The 21,182-nt window shown below is 45.4% G+C and overlaps 5 protein-coding genes across 5 annotated transcripts; 3 read left to right on the plus strand and 2 right to left on the minus strand.

Moving 5' to 3' along the window:
- The first annotated feature begins 720 nt into the window (after positions 1-720).
- Positions 721-2,646, plus strand: LOC122612386 (guanine nucleotide-binding protein subunit beta-like protein 1). The gene is made up of 3 exons (XM_043785958.1): positions 721-938; positions 1,441-1,954; positions 2,018-2,646. The coding sequence occupies exons 1-3, from the start codon at positions 801-803 to the stop codon at positions 2,335-2,337; spliced, it is 972 nt and encodes a 323-aa protein (XP_043641893.1). The 5' UTR covers positions 721-800; the 3' UTR covers positions 2,338-2,646.
- A 91-nt stretch (positions 2,647-2,737) lies between these two features.
- On the minus strand, positions 2,738-15,671 carry LOC122612385 (sine oculis-binding protein homolog). The gene is given in 5 exon segments (XM_043785957.1): positions 2,738-4,672; positions 5,531-5,978; positions 13,701-13,843; positions 15,113-15,173; positions 15,176-15,671. Coding segments are annotated over 5 exon segments (2,442 nt in total). The 5' UTR covers positions 15,200-15,671; the 3' UTR covers positions 2,738-2,906.
- Positions 15,672-17,436: 1,765 nt separating this feature from the next.
- On the plus strand, positions 17,437-18,023 carry LOC122612961 (LYR motif-containing protein 2). Its single transcript, XM_043786887.1, has 2 exons — positions 17,437-17,600; positions 17,688-18,023. The coding sequence occupies exons 1-2, from the start codon at positions 17,562-17,564 to the stop codon at positions 17,919-17,921; spliced, it is 273 nt and encodes a 90-aa protein (XP_043642822.1). The 5' UTR covers positions 17,437-17,561; the 3' UTR covers positions 17,922-18,023.
- On the minus strand, positions 17,998-20,031 carry LOC122612958 (membrane-bound transcription factor site-2 protease). Its single transcript, XM_043786885.1, has 3 exons — positions 19,708-20,031; positions 19,222-19,656; positions 17,998-19,163 (listed from the first exon to the last, which is right to left on the minus strand). Exons 1-3 carry the CDS (start codon positions 19,780-19,782, stop codon positions 18,150-18,152), a joined length of 1,524 nt encoding a protein of 507 aa, XP_043642820.1. The 5' UTR covers positions 19,783-20,031; the 3' UTR covers positions 17,998-18,149.
- Positions 20,032-20,164: 133 nt separating this feature from the next.
- Positions 20,165-20,842, plus strand: LOC122612959. The gene is made up of 2 exons (XM_043786886.1): positions 20,165-20,527; positions 20,586-20,842. The coding sequence occupies exons 1-2, from the start codon at positions 20,312-20,314 to the stop codon at positions 20,775-20,777; spliced, it is 408 nt and encodes a 135-aa protein (XP_043642821.1). The 5' UTR covers positions 20,165-20,311; the 3' UTR covers positions 20,778-20,842.
- Positions 20,843-21,182: the final 340 nt, after the last annotated feature.

Genomic DNA, 21,182 nt, shown 5'->3' on the forward strand with positions numbered 1-21,182 from the left:
TCCTTTTCAAATTCATATTTTGGCCCGTAACCGAAGCCGAAAAATTTCAAATAAATTCTTGCACTCAATTAAAATATAGCGCATTTTTTTGGGACCGTAAATCATTTAGAGCCTGCGGCACAACAGGAGTCTCCGGCTTATTTGCCGTTTGCGCTGGTGTTGGCTCGCTAAAACCACTTAAAACTGTCAACTTAGCATTGATTAACGAGCTTATGGCATGTTTATTTTGCGATCTTTGTTGCGGACGGCCGCCAGAACGGACTCCATATACCCATATACCCAAATACACATGTGTATATCATTTTGGGCCCGTTTTCTTCGCTCGCAATCTGGCCAAGTGCGCGCAATCTGGCTGACAAGTCTTTTACGATTCGGGCCTTAGCGTCTAGGCCACATGAGAGACGAGAGACCGCTGACAAAGTCCATTAAAGCCGCGTAAGCCTGCGGTGCACGTTATGTTTTTTAATAGTCCGCGCATTTAGCGACTTAATGATTTTTCGCTGTAAAATTTTAAGCTTGTTTTCTCCGCACAGGCTACTACTACTCAATGAAAAAGTAAGATATTCGGCATGGCTTCTGCGTTGCTGCTGGCGAAAAAGTCGTTTGAACTTTGTGAGAAGCGCGCCCAGGGCGCCCTCTAATGCATTTTACGCGAACCTAGGAGGAGGTACGGCAACGCTCTCGATTACAAATCGATAACAGTGTGGTTATATTTTTGAAAATCCCCACAACGGCCACACTACCACGAGACCAAACAAAAACAAACGCAAATTAATTTATTAATTTAAACAAATCGAAGTATGGCTGTGCTACCACCAGATCCTGTATTCAGCCTGAGATCCCCCGACATGGGAGCCGTCAATTCCTTGTGTTTCCAGGAGAGCGACCGATTGCTGGCCGGAACCATCAAAGGCAGTGTTTTCCTCTGGGACTTGCAAGTGAGAATTCTTATCACTTTATCCACGTTATTGCAAGCCACCATGGCATTAAATATTAAATAAAGACACAAAGTGAAAGTATGTTATTTCCCTAATAAAAGGAATCACATGCTTCCACGATCAATATACGTATATTTAGTCGGGACAATAGTCCGATCTTTAAACCAACTTTCTTGTAATATTTATAGCAGTATCGCACTGTCAGGTGCCAAGTTTTAAACAATTAAATTTAGAAGCGAATAACGTATTCCCTATTCAACAATATATTGCTTAAATGGATATAGGATAATATATAACCCTAAAAGCTATCTATCAATGGTATTACAACTGTTAAAAGTGCACTAAAATTATTAAATTGTTATCTTATGGCACCTAAGATAAGATTATCCCATTGGTCTAATAATTTGTTAGTTTTTAATTATTAAAAAAGAATTTTGTGATTTTAAACTTAATACTAAAATTTTAAATATACCCTACTTTAATCAACCAACTTGTTCTTTAGACCAACCGCTCCGCTCTGCACTTTGAGGTGGGACCCGACCCCATAACCAGTCTGCACCACACCCCGGATCGCCTGGTGACCCAGGAGAAGGGCGGAACCATCACCATGTTCTCCATCGGCGGCAGCAGCTACGTTAAGGAGCGTAGTATTCCGGGAAACCACCAGGGCTTTTGCAGATCTGCCTTGCACACGAACACCAGCAAGACAAACGAGCAGCTGCTCTTCTATCCCTGCGAGGAATCGTCCATCGGAGTGCTTCACGTTACCGATGCAGCGGCTCCCACCCAAATACTGGTCCCAGACGATCCACAGCTGCCCAAACTGGGCAGCGTCACCTGCTTCAAGCCCTTCGAGTGCGCCTCGCAACTGTTCCTGCTTGCTGGCTACGAATCGGGACACTTTCTCACCTGGGACATTAGCTCGAGCGTTATTTTGGATGTGCTGGAATTGGCCCAAGATGCCACGTCTGTGGACTACGACCCAGTCACGAATCGTGGCATTGTGAGTGGTCCAAGTAAGTCTGAGCTGGAGTCCAAATAAATTTACCGCGATATAATGTCGTGTCCTTCTGTTACAGCTGACAAGCTGATTAGTTTCAGTTACCAGCGCTCATCGATGCAATTGCAGCGCGGCTCGGAGTTGTGCATCAAGAATCCTGGAGTGAATTGCGTTCGCATTCGCCCCGATCAGAAGGTCTTCGCCAGTGCCGGCTGGGACGGTCGCATTCGGATCTTCTCATGGAAAAGCCTGCGACCGCTGGCCGTGCTTACGCAGCACAAGAATGGCGGCGTAATGGACTTGGCCTTCTCCAGTCAACCGGTGGCCATGTGGCGGGCTCCCATCATGGCAGCGGCGGGCATGGACGGCCAGATATCGTTGTGGGACCTCTACAACTGAACTATGACTTAGTCTTAAGTGTTACAGTGTCTGTTCCAGATTACCTTGACTGCAACGGTTTAGCGATCCTCTTGAAATAGCTTTACTTTATAAGTATTTTTTTATTAACCTTTGGATATTTGCTTCGGTTCAGAAATGTTTTGTGAGTTTGGCTAGTTTTGAAGCCAATTGAAGGGATTGGCAACATATCTACGTGTCCAGCTGCTATTTTTGTTACTAAGGTGAACTTTGACAACCCTTGAATATTTTATGAAGTGTACCTTTTTAAAGTTTATAAAAAATATATATAAAGAATATTGGCCATGTAGACCACTTTTATTTTCTTATGTGAATGAACCTTGTCCACTTCCAATCAATAATTAAACACGAATTTCTAATAAGTTATATTTTAGTTTATTAAGAATCAAATCTGAGTACCGCATGCACTTTGTGCCTTTCGCTGCATTTTTCTCCTCCTCTGGACTCTATTTCCGCTTTCGCTTCCGCTTACACAAACACACTGACACACTCACACATACATAGATAAATACATTCTACTACGTTTAAAGGGTAAATCCTAAGGTCTATGTCTACTTCTTAGTTTTAGCACTACCACTGTTGCTGTGGCTCCCGCTCATATTGCACAATGCTTCAGGATCCGGATCCGCCTCTTTGTTGCTGCTGCCGTTGCTCTGTTCGCCATCGTTGGCCACTTCCGGTTCCTTAAGAGCCATTTTCTGGAAATCGCAGTCGATGATCCTCTTGCGCTTGCGCAGCGGTCGACTGCACTCGGCGGCCGCCTCTTTGGTTTGAATGAGTGTCCGTTTGGTCTGCAGCCGCGTGATCTTCAGCTTGGGCAGCTTCTGGTTGTCCGCCTCGGGATCGGATTGCGTAGATTCCCTGACGATGCAGTGCGTCTGTTGCGGGGAAGGAGATGATTCCTGTGAAATCGATGGCGAAGCCGCGTTGGTGTCCCCATCTGGATTTGTCTTTGGTATGGATTCCTTTTCATCCTCTTCCTGATCGTTGTCCAGCTCCTGGCGCGACTCACTTGGTTGCTCCACATCTGGTTTCTCCTCCTCCAGCTCACTTCTGCTTTTGCTGCAGTCCAGCGGCTGCGGTTGCTCCTGCTCTTCTGGGTTTTCACCTCTGCTCGGAGCAGCCCGCTGCTCATCGAAACGCTTCCTCTCCTCGGGAGTTAGGTGTGCCTTGTAGAAGTCCATCACTGGCAGAGGAACGGGTATGGGTATGGGCAGGGGGATGATGATCGGATAGGGCACCATCACGGTCACCGGCGGCACGGCACCCAATAGAGACCCCAGCTCGGGCATTTGTGGGGGAAGCGGTGGCCCGAAGGGAGGACCAAATCCACGGGGCATCATGCCATGCGGAGGTGGATGCATAAAGTGATGCGGAGGCGGCGGTGGACGCCCCGCAAACGGATGTCCCATGGGCACACCATTCGAGGGCGTGGCGAAGTAGCTGGCCGGGATGGCAGTTGGTCCCCGTGGAAGAGCTTGTGGTGGGGGCACCTGAGGAGCCTGCTGCGGTTGTGGTGACTCCTGCATGCTGGGCATGGGCGAGAGCGGAGGCAGTGGTACGCTGGATCCGCCAAAGTCTGCCGTTAGAGTGGGAGGAGCCTGATGTTGCTGCGGTGCCTGTTGCTGTTGCTGCTGTTGGTGTTGCTGCTGCTGTTTCTGGAGCAGACTGGCCACAGTTTCCGAGCCCGAGGAAGAGGAGATACCTCGGCGCTTGCGGCGACCCAACTTTCCAGCCAAATGCCGCTGGACAGGCGGTGGCGGAGGAGGAGGAACTCCGGCGGGGCCCGGACTCTTCTGGGCCAGCAACTTCGAGACGGGAGCCACTGAGATCAGAGGTTTGCTGGGATGATGACTAGGCGGCGAGTCCGGACAGCGGCTGGTAGCCGGAGCAGGTGGCGGACCCGGAGACACCGAGAGCGTGGAGGCAGGCGAGGCCGAGCGGCTCCTGCAGTTGCGAAGCCACAGATCTGGCGTAATCAGCCCAGCCTCGCTGCCCGCATCCATGGCCTGATCCCGCAGGTGCGGATGCATGTCCAGGTGGGCCTGGGTTTCGTGGCAGAAGATCTGCATCTTGTACTGGTTGAGGCACTTCTCCGAGCAGAACTGTAGCTGGGAGGCGCCGTCCTGGAAGTCCACGTAGCTCACCGCGTGGCGGACATGCTTGCACCAGTCGCAGGTCTTGGCCTTCTTGAAGGATGCCCTCCGGCTCTGGGCGAAGCAGGACTCGGAGCAGTAGCGCGGTCCGTCGCAGCTGGTCAGGTAATCCGGCGCATTCTCCGCAATCGGTCGGTGGCACCAGCAGCAATTGCTGAAGTCTGTTGAAGATGCAACAAAAGCAAGGTATACACTTGGACAAAGACATATGGAAATACTAGGTAATGATTAATATCTCTTAAGCTATTATTCAAAAGCTTAGTTTATTAGGAAATATTTTCTTCACTAGAAAATGCATATGACTAGACTGCAAGAAAGTAATTAATCGAATCAAACAAACCACATTTCGGAAGCAAAAATGTTCTATTAAAACGGAAATTGACTCCTGCAGAACTGCAAATTTGATTTCCGCAAGCATCCGTACAAACTGAGCTCCGAATATCCTATTCCTAATATGGAGCGCTTCTTCCTGCTCGGCACTAGCCAAAATGTGTAAACCATATTTGGGTCTTAATGAATCTGTTATTCGATAACGCAGCATCGGCAAACTCCGGACTGAGTTGATGAAAAGTTAGCACAGTTTCCAGCCTGTCTGAGCTCCAAATGCAGGCGGGGATTGGAGGGACTGCAACGGTCCGGGGCAGAGCAGGCGAAGTTATCGAGTTCCCTTCAAAAAACAAAACGCACAGGCGGATGATGAGTGCGTCGGGGCTAAGGGAGGGTCCTTGGGTCGGTTACGAAATTTGTGATTTTGACTTTTGCTGTCAATTTTTGCTTGTGCCCGGGTGGAATTATCCATTGCGGATAAGATACCCTGTAGGCTGCGTTATGAACTATACTTAAAGCCGATTTACTCATCACATACTATACTATATTATCTTTAAATTTAAGATCATTTATATTTTATCCTACCAAGAGTACCGTGTATATATGAACGAAATTGACGCAATGATAACACCTACAACTTAAAACAAATGTGGTGCTTTTGTACATCTCAGTTCCTTGGCATACATACGCACCTATTTTCTCCTCAGTGTGCGGAGCTCCCGCTGGTTTCCCGATGGAGTGCGGACTCTTGGAGTCCTCCTCCCGTGAGCTTCGCGTATCGTGGTCCGATGGCGTGGTGGTGGTGCTGCTGCAGTTCAGCAGTCCGCCCTTCCGGCCACTCCCACTCCCACTGCCTCCCCCGCCGTTGTTCTTGTTGCTGCTGCCATTGTTGTTGTTGTTGTTGTGGTAGGCCGCTGCCAGGGAACTGCGGCCACTGCGCAGCAGACTGGCCCGCTTCCGCTCGAGACTCGGATGCGGATCCATCGGGTGCAGCTGGTGGCTCTGCTGATTGGCCACCGCTGCGGCGGCGGCACTTTGGAGCAGGCGCGACGTCTTGGCGGTCAGGTCGAGACGATCCACGTCCACACCCTCGAATCCATACCAGCCGAGCAGCTCGTTCATGGTGTTGTGCGCGAATTCCTGGAAGGGACAGACCGAAACAGAAACAGAAACAGAAAGATGAGTGCTGGAAAACAGGGAATTGCTGACACGGGTTCCTTGGATACCACTTACATGGCCTTTGGGTAACCCGATATTCAGGGAGATCGCATCAGTAGTTCACTCCGAAAACTGTGTGGACACATTCATATTCAATTTAATGATAAATATTCCCTTTGCTTTTCTTCAACCTGTTTACATAATGCATTTTAATCATTTTCGAATGCATTTAAAAAAACTCAATTTTTTGTAGTGCATTGCCATTGAAGAGCAGCTGAAACTTCATTTAAAGAGTCAGGCAGGTGAAACTCGGTGGTCGACTACTGGACTTTAAGGGGACTTAAGGGGTAAAGTGACCAGAAGCGCAATCCACCCTGACCGAAGGAAACTTTCACTAATTATTGATTGCCTTTGCCCGTTGACCTCTGAACCCAATGTCCAATTATGCGCGTCCTTATCTAACCGTATCAAAGCGCTTCCCCCGAGGCTAGAAAGTTGCAGTGTAATCGATAACCCTGGGGAATCACCCACGCATCAAACACCTCACACACACTCCGCACTCTCCACAAACATATCAGTGCACAAACGGGCGGCAGAGAGCTTCATTACGCCAGAGGGCCGGACTAGTTGTCTTTTTGGGTGCCGGAGTGGGTGGCATTTGCATACTCGGAGGAACATGGGCATCCCCCCACCCTCCACTCTGCACTCTCCACCTCAACCACCCCCTCCCGCGCTCACTGTTTTGATTATCCCTGCCTCGATATTGATATCCAATACCTTTGGACATTCTCTGTCGCTTTGCGTGTGCCTCCTGCCTCATTGCCTTAAATTTAAACCGAAAATTCAGGCTCAGTCTGAAGTCCAAGATGCAGAAAACATTTGCGGCTTTTGAAGCTGTTATTTTGCTTTTTTTTTTTTATTTTTGACTGGCTCCTGCATTCCCATTTCCATTCGAATCCCAAACCCAATCCCAATCCCAAGGGAGATGCATGTGTGTATCATTCTGGGCCTGCCTGTGCTGCACATAAAAATTTCACACAAGCCTGTGAGAGGTGCACTAACTGGGGATCGGGTTACATTGAAATTCTCATATTCGACGTGGTTTTCACCGAACAAAGTCCTTCGGCAGGAGCGTTGTTTAAAGGGCTCTCCAAGTATCTGGTTGGAAATATGGTTCTCGACAAGCTAAAATCAAATGAGAGTAGGAAAACTTAAAGTTGTCTTCCAAACATTCTTTCTGATGTCATAGATTCTTAGCAGTAATTAATGATATTGACACATAAGGAGCATTATTTTAGTCGAAAGTAAGAATTTTGGCTCTCATTAACCCCATCATTTGAATTTGGCTCATAACTGCAACCCTTGGTTTTCATTTTCTGGTAGCTGCTTCTGCGGAATGCCAAATTGCTCATACGCCATGTGGCCGCAAGTGGTGTCCAATGCCGAGTTTCAGGGGAAATTGGTCCGCGCAAAAGAGCCACAACCACAATTGGCCAATGCTGGCCAGATGATTCATCGCCTCCATTGCATCTATCACAAGCTCCAGACAAACTGGATATCCCCGGCGTCATGCGATACTCTTCAAATTAAGCGTTGCTGCCAACTTGCTGACAAATGCAAGTCGTCTAATAAGTTGCCGTCTCCCTCGGACCCCCTTTGGTCCTCTCTTTCGCACCGCAGCACCCCGTCTCTTTCGCGGCGGAACACCTTTTCCTTTCGCACTCCATGAGCAGCGCTCACACGCTCGCTTGGCTATTTTTCCAGCAATTCGCGTATCGGTGACAATCGCATTCGCATTCGCATTCGTATTCGCATTCAGGTTTTACGCTGTCTGCCGCTGCGAAAAGCGAAAAGAGTATCAGGAATTCGCACGATAAAATCTCCGGAGCCGGCTGCCCGAGCCGAGCATATCAATTACACGCCTCAGGTGCGACCTCGTCCAGGTGGGATGGAATCGGAGGGGATGGGATGGGATGGAGTCGGAGGGGATGGGATGGCGGATGGCGGATGGCGACGCACGCTCGGCTCAAGTTCAGCATCTTGCAGTAAGCGTAACCGGAGGAACGGAGATACATTCGACTCCACTCCCTCCCTCCGTCTCTCTCATTGTCGCATGCGCCGTCTCTTTCGGCAGCTCGGTTTTTAGTATCATTTGTCTGTTAATTTATGTTCGGTTTTTAATTTCTGATTTGTGCGTTCGTTCAGCTTTTCAGCTCTTTGCTGCCTGACAGTGGCTCAACGGGTTCGAGGGGGTGGACAGGGGGAGGCGGGAAAGTCGTCGGTACCTACACTGAACAAAATTGTGCACCCTGCCTAGTGGTGTTTTAAATCGTGAACATGTATCAACCTATCACATTTCGTGATCTTCATTGTCTGTTGTAACTTTTATGCTTAGCTTATATTTGATGTATCATATTTTGAACCAATTTTCTCTCAGTGCCGTCTCCGTCAGCGACATTAAAACTCTCGCCCATGCCTGAAACTCTACACCGAAATGCGAATAAAAATCAATTAATTAAAAACTGAAATTTTATGCCGTCTGTTGTTCTTGATGGAGTTGGGATCTGATTCGCTCTGCCCGCCCAGAAATACTTGTGTACGAAACCGTATGTATTAAGAAAGATACACACACACACGGCTACCTTTACATTTCCAATCGAATTTCCTTCTCCCCCAAACCCAATCCCAATCCCATTCCCAATTCCAATCCCGCCCAGCAATCAGATCTGTTTGGATTTTTGGCTCGCTTTCCATTTGAATTTTTTCGTAATTATTGCCCAAGAATCCAGTGGATACATTTGCAACACTCGTTCTGTTTCTGACGCTTCAAGTTTGTTGTGCTTTCCTTCATTTGCAAAATCTCAGCTTACAAAAACATATCATATTTTCGTTTTTATTATGAATCGTAATGAACCGGCTTTACGGGTGAGAAGCGGGAACTGGGAACTCCAATCCACTAGTCAAGTTCTTTGTCTGGCATTGAGTGCACTGGGAGAAAATAGTAGTGGCTCTAGCAAATATAAAAACTCTTAGATTTCATACGTATTACAAACTGAGCAGTTTTATTAATAGTTGTACTGAATAATCACAATAAGATCTTGCAAGAGATCTTAGTTATCCTTCCGGTAATGGATAAATAGTATTCAATGCATAAGTATAAGATCCATTGTCCATATATCTCCAAACATGTGCCATCCTCCGTGAATTGAGGAGGAGTACACCCAACTATCAGTCCTAATAGATTTCGGTTTCCTGACCTACATCCAGGCCCATCCAAAGACGTTCCGGGGGCCTATCCCGCTGCAGTGGAGCCGCCTGTTATGCGAGTGGCTCGCATTAAAACGCGTCTTGGGTTACCGGCGAGGAAACCTAATAGAATAATGTAAAGTACCCGGCGCGGCAATGCTCGCAGTGCCAGAGCAACGAGACCCAGACTGACTGGCTCACTGGGGGATGGGGGATGAGGTAGGAGGGGATGGTGGGTTGGTGGGCAGGAGGAGCGGCTGGAGCGGTACTGGCAACCCAATACGCTTATAATAACTCACCCTGAACCCAGTAAACTGAACTGAGACTAAGGCGAACTAAAACCGAGCTGCAGCAGAACTGGTGTCCGGACCGAATCCGAATCCGAATCCAATCCCAATCCCCTCGAACACCACCCCGAAAAAGCATATACTCGCACTAGCACGTAAGTGTATATACGGTCGGTCGGCCAGTGGAAATAACACCCAATGGCAACAAATTCTAGAATTACGCTAGTTTTCTCAGACACATGTTTGTACATGGGTTTGGGTTCGGGTTTGGGCTTGGGCTTGGGTTTGGGATTGGGATTGGGTGTTTGCGGGGCGAGGCGAGCACAAAGTCGGTCGGTTTTGAGTTTGCTGTAATCGAATATCGATAGCTCAGGATTGAATGACGCGCGTCCTTCTTTTGAATTCTTACATGACATACTTGGCCTTTGCCAAGTTGTATGTTGCTCTTGCTCTGCGAATTTCCAGTTCCCACCGCCCTGCCCCTCGGCATCGAAATATTCCATTTCATTTTAATGTACACCAGATATGGGTGGCTCACTGCTCAGGCGGAGATATACTCGTATATACATATATGATATGATATATGTGAAGTCAAGGCACCGGATAGAGGGGGTTACGAAATCGGAAACCAAGGGGCTTGATACTAATGTGTGCGGTAGGTCACATAGACCACTCTTCTAAAAATATGTGGATAAACAATTAAATTAACTAGATATCAGTGCCGTGCTGAACAATCGAGCGTGCTTCCGTTTGTGTTTTTCAAAATGTCAATAAATCGATCAAAAAAAGGGGAAGAGTAAAATACGATGCAACTGACAACATTTGTGGCTTTTTAGCAATTAGATATATTACCCGAAAATCAGGCAATTGGACAGCTTTTACTGTGTGTCTTGGGGCGTGTTATAAAAGTTTAATTTGACTTGCATTCATAGCGATTCAATTTCACTTGACCAAATAAGAATTAAATAGTTAGAAAACTTGATAGCTGCCCTGCGAGCATCGATCTCTTCACCTGCTGCAATTCTACCACCTGGCGGTGTCAAGGGCTTTGGGCCACCCACTCATCCCCCCGTCATCCACCCGTCATCCACTTCGTCATCCAGCCATCCACATTGCCTCTTGGCCACTCGGGCTCGCTTTCGTAGTGCTGGGCCATCAGCAGTGGCTCGAATTAATTTAACGCTATTTTAATTCGAGCTGCTGTTGCGGGGCGGAGGCGGAGGCGGAGGGAGTGGCGTGTTGCATGTGGCAGGCAGCACAGGGTGCCTCACGTTACCAGTGCACTACAGTGTGAACCCCGAAACGCCCACCTCCGATGGGAGAGCACCTTTGAGCTCTGGTTCCTGGTGTTTTGTGTAGAATTTATCATATTCTATTTTGTTTGTAACTCAATCTGCGGCGTTGTTATTAAAGTTCTGCTGCTGCGGCAACATTTGAGCCCAGTTGCCACCGTCGCCCCAAGCCGGCTCCACTCCTCCACTCCGCCTCCAATCCGCCCGTGCTCCTGAGTGGCCGCCTGTCATTGTGTCACCGTCATAGTCATCTGGATCTGCCTGCCCGCCGTCTCCCCCCGCTCCCCCCGCTCCACATCCCCACACACCCGGTTGTGTGGGTGTAACCCAATCCCTGCTGCCGGAACCCTGGGTTATGTGCATAGAATGTGGCTCGGAGTCTGCCAACACTCAACTCGGAGGCGATTTGTAGGCGATGAATATTATGTGTGCAACAGAGGCGACAGTGCATTTAGTCACAAATTATGGAACAGGAATATGCACAGAAAACAATAAAATGAATAATTTAATGCAGCCATTACAAATACCAGTGTAAAGTGTGCAAAAGAACTTACCAAATTTAATTTAATTTAATTGTGTGCTATTTAAGGAGTTAGTTGTAAATTAAAATATATTTGCTTAAGGCCTCCACTTAAACAGGACTTTGTTTACCATGTCTGCCGCTCATTCCGCCCACAAAGAGTTATTGATTTCCCACCTTCCCCATTTTGCAACTCTTCGTACTTCGCAGGATAATGCCTAGTGTGTGGCAAAGACATCCTTTTCTGCAGATACGTACATATATAGGTACCTACATATATAGTGCCCAGCCTCAGCTTTGGCTTGACATCGGTCGCAAAGCGGAAACCTTGAAGGATATCGCCTTTCCATTGTCCTATCAAGTTGCACCCATGAAGCGCGCTCATATTCCTCCCCTCCGCCCTTATCCTGTATACCTCCTTCTTCCCCTTCCCCTTACCCTTCCCCTCCCGCCACATAACCATCATCTCAACCGATATATTGTTGTTGCTTAATTACGCTGTGTGCTTTTGCCTTTGGGCCATTAAATATAAAAATTTGTCCTGGCTGCTGTCTTTGCAGCAAATGCAGCTTGTAATTATGGCCAGGAGCTGGCGGAGAGACCAAAACACTGAAAGCGATACCCCAACTGGGTGAGGTAAGCGAAAATAAAAGGTATGAATTACAATATTTTTAATTGATATTTTGAGTTAGCAAAATGTTGCACACTCAACTCAAAGCAGGTTGGGCGTCATTGAGATTGAAGGCAAATTTCTGCCGAGCACGAAAAGAGATGATTGAGTTATGTACGAAATGGTATCAAAAACATCACAGAACTTATCTTATATGAGGAGATATACAAGAAATGAGTATATCGGATTTTAAGAGATATTTCTTATAGCACATTACACTTCCGTAGTAACTTAATAATACTCCTAGTTTGATAATGCGTGCTATGTTAAATTTAAAGAATACTATCTGATAATTGATATAATTGTGTCAGCAAGCAGCTAAAGCTCAAACTCACAATTCCATTATAAATATCGTCAAACAGGCATGAGTAGCCACATAGATATCCGTGAAAAGCCCACGTTTACCTAGAAAAACAGTCGCCGAGCTCAGTTCCCAGCGGATACCCAGTTCCCAAGCCCCTCGGCAGCCCATTCATTATAATAATTTTGGCTTGGCTTTGTTTTTGTATTCGTTGTCGTTGTTGTTGCTGCTTTTGTTGTTGTTGTTTCCCCTCTTTATGCCCGACAATAAGTATCATTGCGCCCGACTGCAAGTCAGGGGGTATGATTTCAATTCGCCGATCGGGTTACACGTGCTGCAAAAGTTGCGCTGCGACTCTCTGTCCCTGTCTGTGGCATTAAATTAATTTCGCTCATTTGGCGGATGGAGCAGAGGCAGAAGGGGATTCCGAATCGGAATCGGACCCGCTCACTCGTTAAAATGATTATAAAAACTTATCAATATAAAATTACCGCCAACTCCCGCTCGACTTACGAGCTCGTCCCGTAATCGCGTAATCACAATGGCAATCGGAATCCGAATCCGAGTCTGAATCTGAATCTGAATCCGAGTCTCCTCAGCTGCAGCGACCGCCAGCAACTCCTCTTTCAAATTCCGGACCCTGATTCAGAAACAAAGTTGCATGGAATTTAATGCAGCACTTTTCTGCGGGGGCGGGCGTTGCATTATCATTGCTCTTGCATAAACATTTCCGAATACCCCAACAGCCAACTGAACTGCACTGAATTGCACTGAACTGCGCTGAACTGAAAGCCGAAACGGTTTTTGGTTCTCTGGCCGAGGGATTTGGAGTCAGATTCCTTGATTTCAGCGCTTAGTTGGAAATGCTATTTGGTCGGAATCGCTAGCTGGTAAGTGGAAACTACGAGTATGTGCAACGTGCAGCTTTCCCAAATATTTCTGGGTTCGTTAAGGATGAAAGGGGAATACCTGATCTGCGGCAAGGGTATGTACTCCAAGGTCTACTTTCAAACGAACACTCATTATGCACATTGCTAGTGATATTTTCAAAATTCCAATTTTCCAGAATTGGATACGGGATCCACTTCAAAGCTACTCTAGCATAAAATATAGACGCGCCACTGGCGAGTGGGTGTTATTCACCTTTCCCCCATCTAAACATTCAAAAACAAATAATAATAATTCTGCGTATATGCAATTCACAGCTATAGAAGCGAAATGTTTTGCCAAGCGAAAGAACGACGTTCTTATTTTTAAATCCAACGCAAACTTTGTCAGCATCCTTGTTATTGAATACTCGGCGAAATAATGCGCAGACAGGGGCAATTAATTAGACAAGTGGGCAAGAAAGTATCTCAAAGTGTTCATTCACATCCACATCCACTCACCTTAATCTCATCGCTGGGCAGTTCTTTTTTGATCTGAACGGGAATCGCACTCGAGGATCCCACGTTGGCATCCCGCGAAGTGGACGATGGCGACGTCTTGGCGGACATTTCGGCTGGATGCGGTTTATATCTTTTGGGTGAAACTGGAACACAAGAGAGACCTGGGGTCAGAGTGGAGTCTGCAGATACTTTTTAGGTTGTTTATTCCCATTTTGGTTGGGGCGGGGGGTGTTCGTATTAATAGGGCGCCGAGTCATTGATCTTGCCACTGTAAACAAATGAACTTTGGCTCCATCAATCAATGGATCCAACTGCTCGGCCCCCAAAACAATTAATTACAGCGGCTCATAGTTCTTTTTCGGATATTTTCTTGGGCCCTCCGCTTTGCAGGCCGATTCGCATCCATTGGATACGCATGCGGCAGAATCGGACTGCGATATATTTATACACCTCGCTCTGCATGTGTGCGTCTGTTTGTGTGTGTGTGTGTGTGTGCGAGTATCTGTGAGCGAGCGTGTTCGCTTGGCGCGCACTTTGGTGTCTTGTAATTCAATACCCCGTTCGGAACGAAACGTTACCACCTATCGCATGACACAAGACTACAAATTCAAATACAAAATATAAAGGCAGCACAACAAGCACACTGCGGATATATGCATAGTGTGGCCTGTATTTGTTGTTCTTTCGGAGGAAATCAGACAGAAAAAGACGAAAATGTAGTTACACAGAAAAAAATGAATCTCGACAATAATGTGGTTTTGAACGGTGAGATTTCGAAGCCCAATTCTATAGCCTTAATTACATATCAAATTAGTTCAAGAATGTAAACACAAAATATATTTATTTTTCTGCTGTGCTCTGAAGCGAAACTATTCCGAATCTGAAGGGAATACTTTTGTGTATCTAAAGTTGAGCAATGGGAACTTCCGGAAATGTGCTTAACATCGAGGTACACCCTAGTTTTAGCTATAGGTCTGAATTCAATCCTTCATCGAGTCCCTTTAAGATCATTAATGGTATCTCCATTGTTCATCTTAAATGCGTTCGTGCCTCATTCTGCCAGATATATCTACCCGATTTCATTATTTTTGATTGCCCATTAAAAACATTTCACTTGACTGTTCTTTCGCCTTGGATTCATTTCAATCTTCATTTTTTTCGTACTTTTATTTTTCTGATGGCTTTGTTTTGCTTTCGAGAGCTTTTCCAAAACGAAATGCAAGTGAAATAAAAGCGTACAATGTCTCGTATTTTTTAAGCATTATCATTTCTCGAGGTTTTTTGTGTATTGCTTCACTTGAGGTACAAATTTTCCAATGCAGCGTTTGGGAAAAACAAATATATATTCCAAAAATAGCCAGATATTTTCAACATTATATTTTTGGCGTGTGTGCTTTTCAGCTCTCACTCACAATTGGCCTTTCTGCTTTCGCACGCTCTTTTCAGTTTTCTTGCGATGGATTTTCCGAAGCAACTTTCCGAACGTCAAGGAAACTCATGCACCGTGCTCATTTTCATTCTTCATTCTTCATTCCGTTTTCACTTTCACACATGCACGGCCCGAGAATTCGTTTCGAATCAACCGTTTTTAATCCGACCAAACCGAATAAACCGATTCGCATTCACAAACTTTTTTCCGAAGCGGTACCGCGCACAACCACGTCCACACGCGTTCGCGTTTCATGAACATTTGAGCCAGCGGTCCGGTGGCATGTGGATTTTACTTGCTTTTGCTGCTTCTCTGCTGCTTCTCTGCTGCTTTTGCTGCTATTGCTGCTTCTCTGCTGCTGCCTCACTGCCTCATTGCCTCGGTGTTGTTGCATTCGTTCCTTCGTCATCGTTGTGGCGCAGCTGTGGGTCTGTTGTGATGACGTAGGGCCCACCCCCAATGAGACCAAAACATCAGCGGCACAGAAAGAAAACGTACTCCCAATAGCTGGCACATCTATGCTTACCTCTAAGTTGTGGAGGCTAGGAAAAATACTTCAAGTTCACTTTCAAAAAGATTAATGTTAAGTCAAATATGTTGAAACTAACATTTTATAGGGATAATATCAGAATACCTTATTTGAATATTAATTGGTTATTTAAGAAGTTCATTGAGCTTAGTTAATAACAGAGAAATGGCCAAAGAAATTGATTTGTAATTATTTTAACAATTTACTATATTAAATTTCAATACAGTATTCAAACCTCTCCGGAGAGCCAGTATTTCTTTAACCCGATCTTCCTCTACCCGAAAAATGTCTAATTATTTACGCGCATTTTCTCGCAGTGCACTGACTCAAGAGAGCGGCGCAGACGCTGGCATCTCTGGCAGATGAAAACGAAAACGAAATTGCACTCGGCTGCAGCGCGAGATTCTTTTGCATAATTTCCTATATGTAGGCGCATCGGGCTGTTAAAAATAAATCGCACCGCTTCACCTGCCTTCGTTTTGTTCTGCCTCGGATATTTATGTTATGTCCAATTTTTGTTTAATTTGCACAAAATACTTGTGCCGGCGGAGACAAACGCACTTGGTCAGAGATCAGAGGAACGGCGATGGCAAATTAATGGGGAGCATCTTAAGTAATGCGAGGAGAAAATGCATTTTGACAGCCAGAAAGGTTGAATGTGGCGTGCCGAGGATAAATAACATCGATATTGATCATCCGATTGGCTGAATTCCATGCCAAAATGGAACTTACAAAATTTAAAAATATAAAATTCATCAAATATAATTAACATTATTATTTTGCTTTTTCGAATAGAACTTTATCGAGAAACTTAAAGTAAAAATTTATTTATAAATTTCAATTAGAAGCCACATACTTTGTATTCTGGACTCATAAATATTCTAAGTGTAAGATACGGTTAGCTTTATGTGGACTACTCCTACCACTAGACTAATGTATTATCTAACCTGGTTGATTCACATTCTCTATAGGGCCGTTATTGGTAACTGGACGTGACCACGGCACTGGGTCTGGAAAACAGTTGGCAATTCAATCAAGAAGCCCGGTACTTGGGGGAGAACTTACCACTAGCCGACGCCAAGTACCACTATCAGGAGATAGTACCAGTCCCTTTGCGAATATGGTACCTGATGGTAAATAGACGAAATGGCCGAAGAAACAATTGAATCGTTTAAGCAGAACATCACAATCAGAGACGAAACAGAGGCGGAGCAGCTGGCGTGCCAATCAAACAATGCTCATGTAGATAAATGTGGCATTTAATGCCGAGAATTTCATTTAAATTGAACACGAGCCAGATAAATTTAGTGTTGGATGTCACTTCCTTCGTTCCCACGCCGCATCAGTGCGCAAAAACAGTTGATGAAATGCCATTTTAACATTAATTGCAGTTGACTTTCGCAGCAGATTGTTTCCCTACTTTCAAAATAGTAGATCACTTTTAAAACAGGTGCATTTTAGTGAAAAAGAAAATAATTTAGAATGGCGTATATTTAAATTAGTTTCAAAATATTTAAAATAATTAATGACTTTTTATCATAAAAGATACGTTTGTTAATTAGAAAGATACAAATTAAGTTCAAACATTATAAATACACCTTAGATTATAAAAATATTAATTATTCATAAAACTTAACATTTATTTAATGAAACTTTCATATTTCAATTTCAAATTTAAGCGCATTTTTATAAACCTATCGAATTATCGATTGTAAAGTGCAAGCTTTATGTAAATCGGTCCATCTCTACATTGCCAACATCTGACTATCAGCTGTTCTTGTTATGGTTTTTGCTGGATTGATTACAAATACTATTTAAAAATGACAGAAAAACTTTAAAACTAAAAGAAACTCCAATAATAATTAAACTAGAAATTCAAAGCAAAAATCACATTTAAGCTGAAATGTCCAAGCTACCAAAAGCCTCACTTAGTTTGAAGCAGGTAAGTAGATTTCAAATCGTTATTGGTTACAAAACGACGAATTAATCAATTTGACAATAATAATTTGGTGAATTAAATACAACCTAGTTTATGCTGCGCCAGGAAGTCCTGAAGCTCTACAGGGAAATATTTCGAACGATCCGTCAGGTGCCCGACAAAAACAGCCAGCTGGAGCTAAAATCCTGGGCACGTCACGACTTCCAGACGAATCGCCACCAAAGTGACGAGGTGGCCATCAAGATGCTCCTTCAGCACGGCAGACGCAGCCTCACAGAACTACGGACCAGCGTCCAACTAAGCGGGGTGAGCGAGGGCAAATAGGATCAGTCTTAGAGATAAATCTTAGCTTAATTTGATTTTATTTTTGAGCTCGACAACCGTACGAAAATAAATACGAGTTAAGACTAAGGACTATGACAAAAAGCTATCGAATCTTTGAGGTGCTACAATTCGCTGTGTTTTTGTGTGTTCGTAAAGGTGAAATAGCAGTCTAGCGTCTTTGGAGGGAGTTGGACTCCCAGGATCCATCTTAGTTTTCCATTTCAGTTCTTAAAGCAGAGGTCGCAAAAAGCTCAGCCAGGCCACCTTAAGCAGGGCCAGTGCAAAGAGAAGGGAGCCCACACTGGTGATTATCAACGAGATGATATCCCTCTTGGCATGCTGATCCACTCTGCCCACCAAGAAGCTGTGTATCACGGTGCTAGTGATGTGGGCACCATCGAAACCGAAGCACGGAATGGCATTGATCAGCGCCAATCCTATACTAAAGACCACGTTGTACTTGAGGAGCAGCAGCCAAGCATCCGGCCAAGCCGCCTTCATAAAGGTGTATCTCGGCACAAAGGCGGATACCTCCACCGTTCGAGTGACGTCCCACGGATGGCCCACATAGATCACCGGCGGCAGTTTTTCTCCTCGAAAATTGGTTCGCTTAAACGTCATTATGGCAGTGATATTCCGTATTAGCGGTCGCAGACAGAATCCCTCGTTGCAGACTCCGGAGGAGCAGTGCTCGGTCACCTCCTCCAATGTGCGGCGCACATTAAGACATACATGCTGCGGCAGCTCCACAGGCACATCTCCATTGGCGTCCTCCACCACCTCGAAGCAACTCACGTTCGGATTTAGTTCATCACAGCACTGTAGCTGGCCATCAATGCTATGATGTGAGATGGCGCTGCTTTCATCGTTAAGCTGGACGAAATCCGCACTCACACAGTAGCCCGGCTTGAGCTTCAGGGAGTTCTGCAGACATGTCACCCAACTCTCCTCGCTATTGACTGGACAGCCGTTTACTTGGGTAATTTGATTGTCCACCTGCAGGCCGCGCTCTCCCCTCAGCGGAGATTTCCTCGTTAGTTCGGTGATCACGACATGTTGGTTGTAGGCGTACAATGGTGACATGGTGATGCCCACCGTTGAGATTAAGAGATAGCATACGCCGGCGAACACAAAATTATGCCAGATTCCGGCGCACAAAACACGTAGTTTGCGGAACCAACGAAGACTATTCAAGTGGTCGTGGGAGAGTTCCGTGTACGCCAACGGCAGGCAGAAGATGAACTGAAATAGTAATATTGACCCTATTAGTACACGCAATTAATTCGCAATAAATTCGGACCTTAATTCCAAACCCGGTGACAGGCACATCCTCCATTACAGCAGCCAGGGCGTGTCCCATTTCGTGCACAACCAGACAGAGCACAAGGGTGGTGACGTAGTATCCGATCTCCTCAAGCGGCAGGTTAACGCCGGGCAACAGAATCTCCAGCTGCACGGGGACTCCAACGGGCGTGGATACAGAAGAGCTGTCCTGTTCGCCACTGCTAAAGATAGTGGCAATGAGCAGGATCAGTCCGATTGGGAGCAGCGAAAAGGTAACCAGGACTCCCACATTGAAGCTGGTGATCATTACTCTCCGGGTGCAGCTGTTACCGGCAGATCCCCAGCGGAGGAGGGTCCTGTTAAAGGCACTCGTGTGCCAGTGGAGACTCATGAAATTGATACTCAGCCCGGTGTTCTTGAGGAAGGCATCGTACGGGTAGTGCATGCAGCTCTAAGGGATTACATTAACTATCTGGAAGTACTCTGGGTGGATATACTACACCTTAAAGAAGCGGTCGAAGAAGTAAAGAACGCCATAAAGCGATGCCAGCACAATGAAGAACACCAAGGGATCCATTGCTGGTGCGGTTTCAAGAGGTCATTGGTTGATTGGTTTTAGGATGGTGATGCGGATTCTTCGGTAGGGAGACCTCCGGTTGCTGGACGCCACTTGCGGATGCTAGTAGTCCCCTTCCGGCCGGGAATCCTTCCCGAAATCGTACTCCTCCGGTTCCGACTGCAAGTACTAGCTATACAGTATAGCCCAGACCAGGAATCAGCATTAATCACGTCCGGGAATCTTGTGCGCAAATTAACCTGAGTAAATACTGAGTAAAAATCGAAATACTGAAAGCTAATATCAATCGATTTAAGAGCTTATCGATGACCGCTTAATTTATCGATAATACCTTATAGCTTATGTGAGCGCGAAAGGTTTGAACATTTTATAAATATTCAACGTCAAACAAAGAGAACTTTTGAAACCCTACAAGCAAAATACAAATTATGAATTAAAAAAAAAAGATTTGATAAACGGATTCCCTACCAATATATCAAAATTCAAAACAACTCCTGCCAATTGACATCAAACACATGGTAAATCCCAGATGAGCGAACAGGACTTTTCATATAGGAGACTTTTGCCGACGTGCAGGGTGATCGTCTCCATAATGGCCTTCGTATCCTGTGTATCGGGCGTGGTTGCCGGCTACCTTTTCATGACCAGTTTGTCAGGCGTCTCTGAGGCGGTAAAGATTGTATGGACCACCGGATCGGCCCTCTATGCATTTTCCTCGCTCCTGTTGATTATTGCAGTTTGGAAGGTAAGCCTCCTGCCCACTCAGTTGATGGAACATTCTTAAGAATCCTTTGATTTCGCAGTTGATTAAATGGCTGGCCTATCCATACATGTGCATGCTGCTCATGGCCATTGCCGTCTACACGATGATCCTGCAGTGGTTATTGAAGAACCTAGCGGCTGCCGTTTTCTCATCCGTGGCCATCAGCTTTATTTTCCTTGGAGTGACGTTGAACATGACCAAAAACCTGGATGACCTACGCATAGCTCCGTAAAGCAGTACAAATTGTACTCGGTTAGTATTGGATTTGTATTCTAAATTTATAGTGTAGTTATCATGTGACACATGTATACGAAATAAAAATTTGAAAAGCAACGAAAACTTTCTTTGATGCATACTGGAAATGAGCTAAAATTCAGCTATGCAAAAAGTAAATATTATAACTGAAGACAACATTTTTTGTTTAATTTATAATTTTAAAAGTATTGTTTGTTTCAATATTGTTAAATATAAGCAAGTGTCCTGGAACTTATACTACATTTTCCATATCTAATTAAATACCTTTAGCGTTTTAGTAGGGCTACTTGCATTTGTTACATTTTTGTGCATTTTAATTGGAAACCAGTTTTTAATTCCATTCAACAGCTGTTTCCACAAATAATAAAAATAGGTGGTTTTG

Source organism: Drosophila teissieri, chromosome 2R (assembly GCF_016746235.2).
Source record: "Drosophila teissieri strain GT53w chromosome 2R, Prin_Dtei_1.1, whole genome shotgun sequence".
NCBI classification, from domain to species: Eukaryota; Metazoa; Arthropoda; class Insecta; order Diptera; family Drosophilidae; genus Drosophila; species Drosophila teissieri.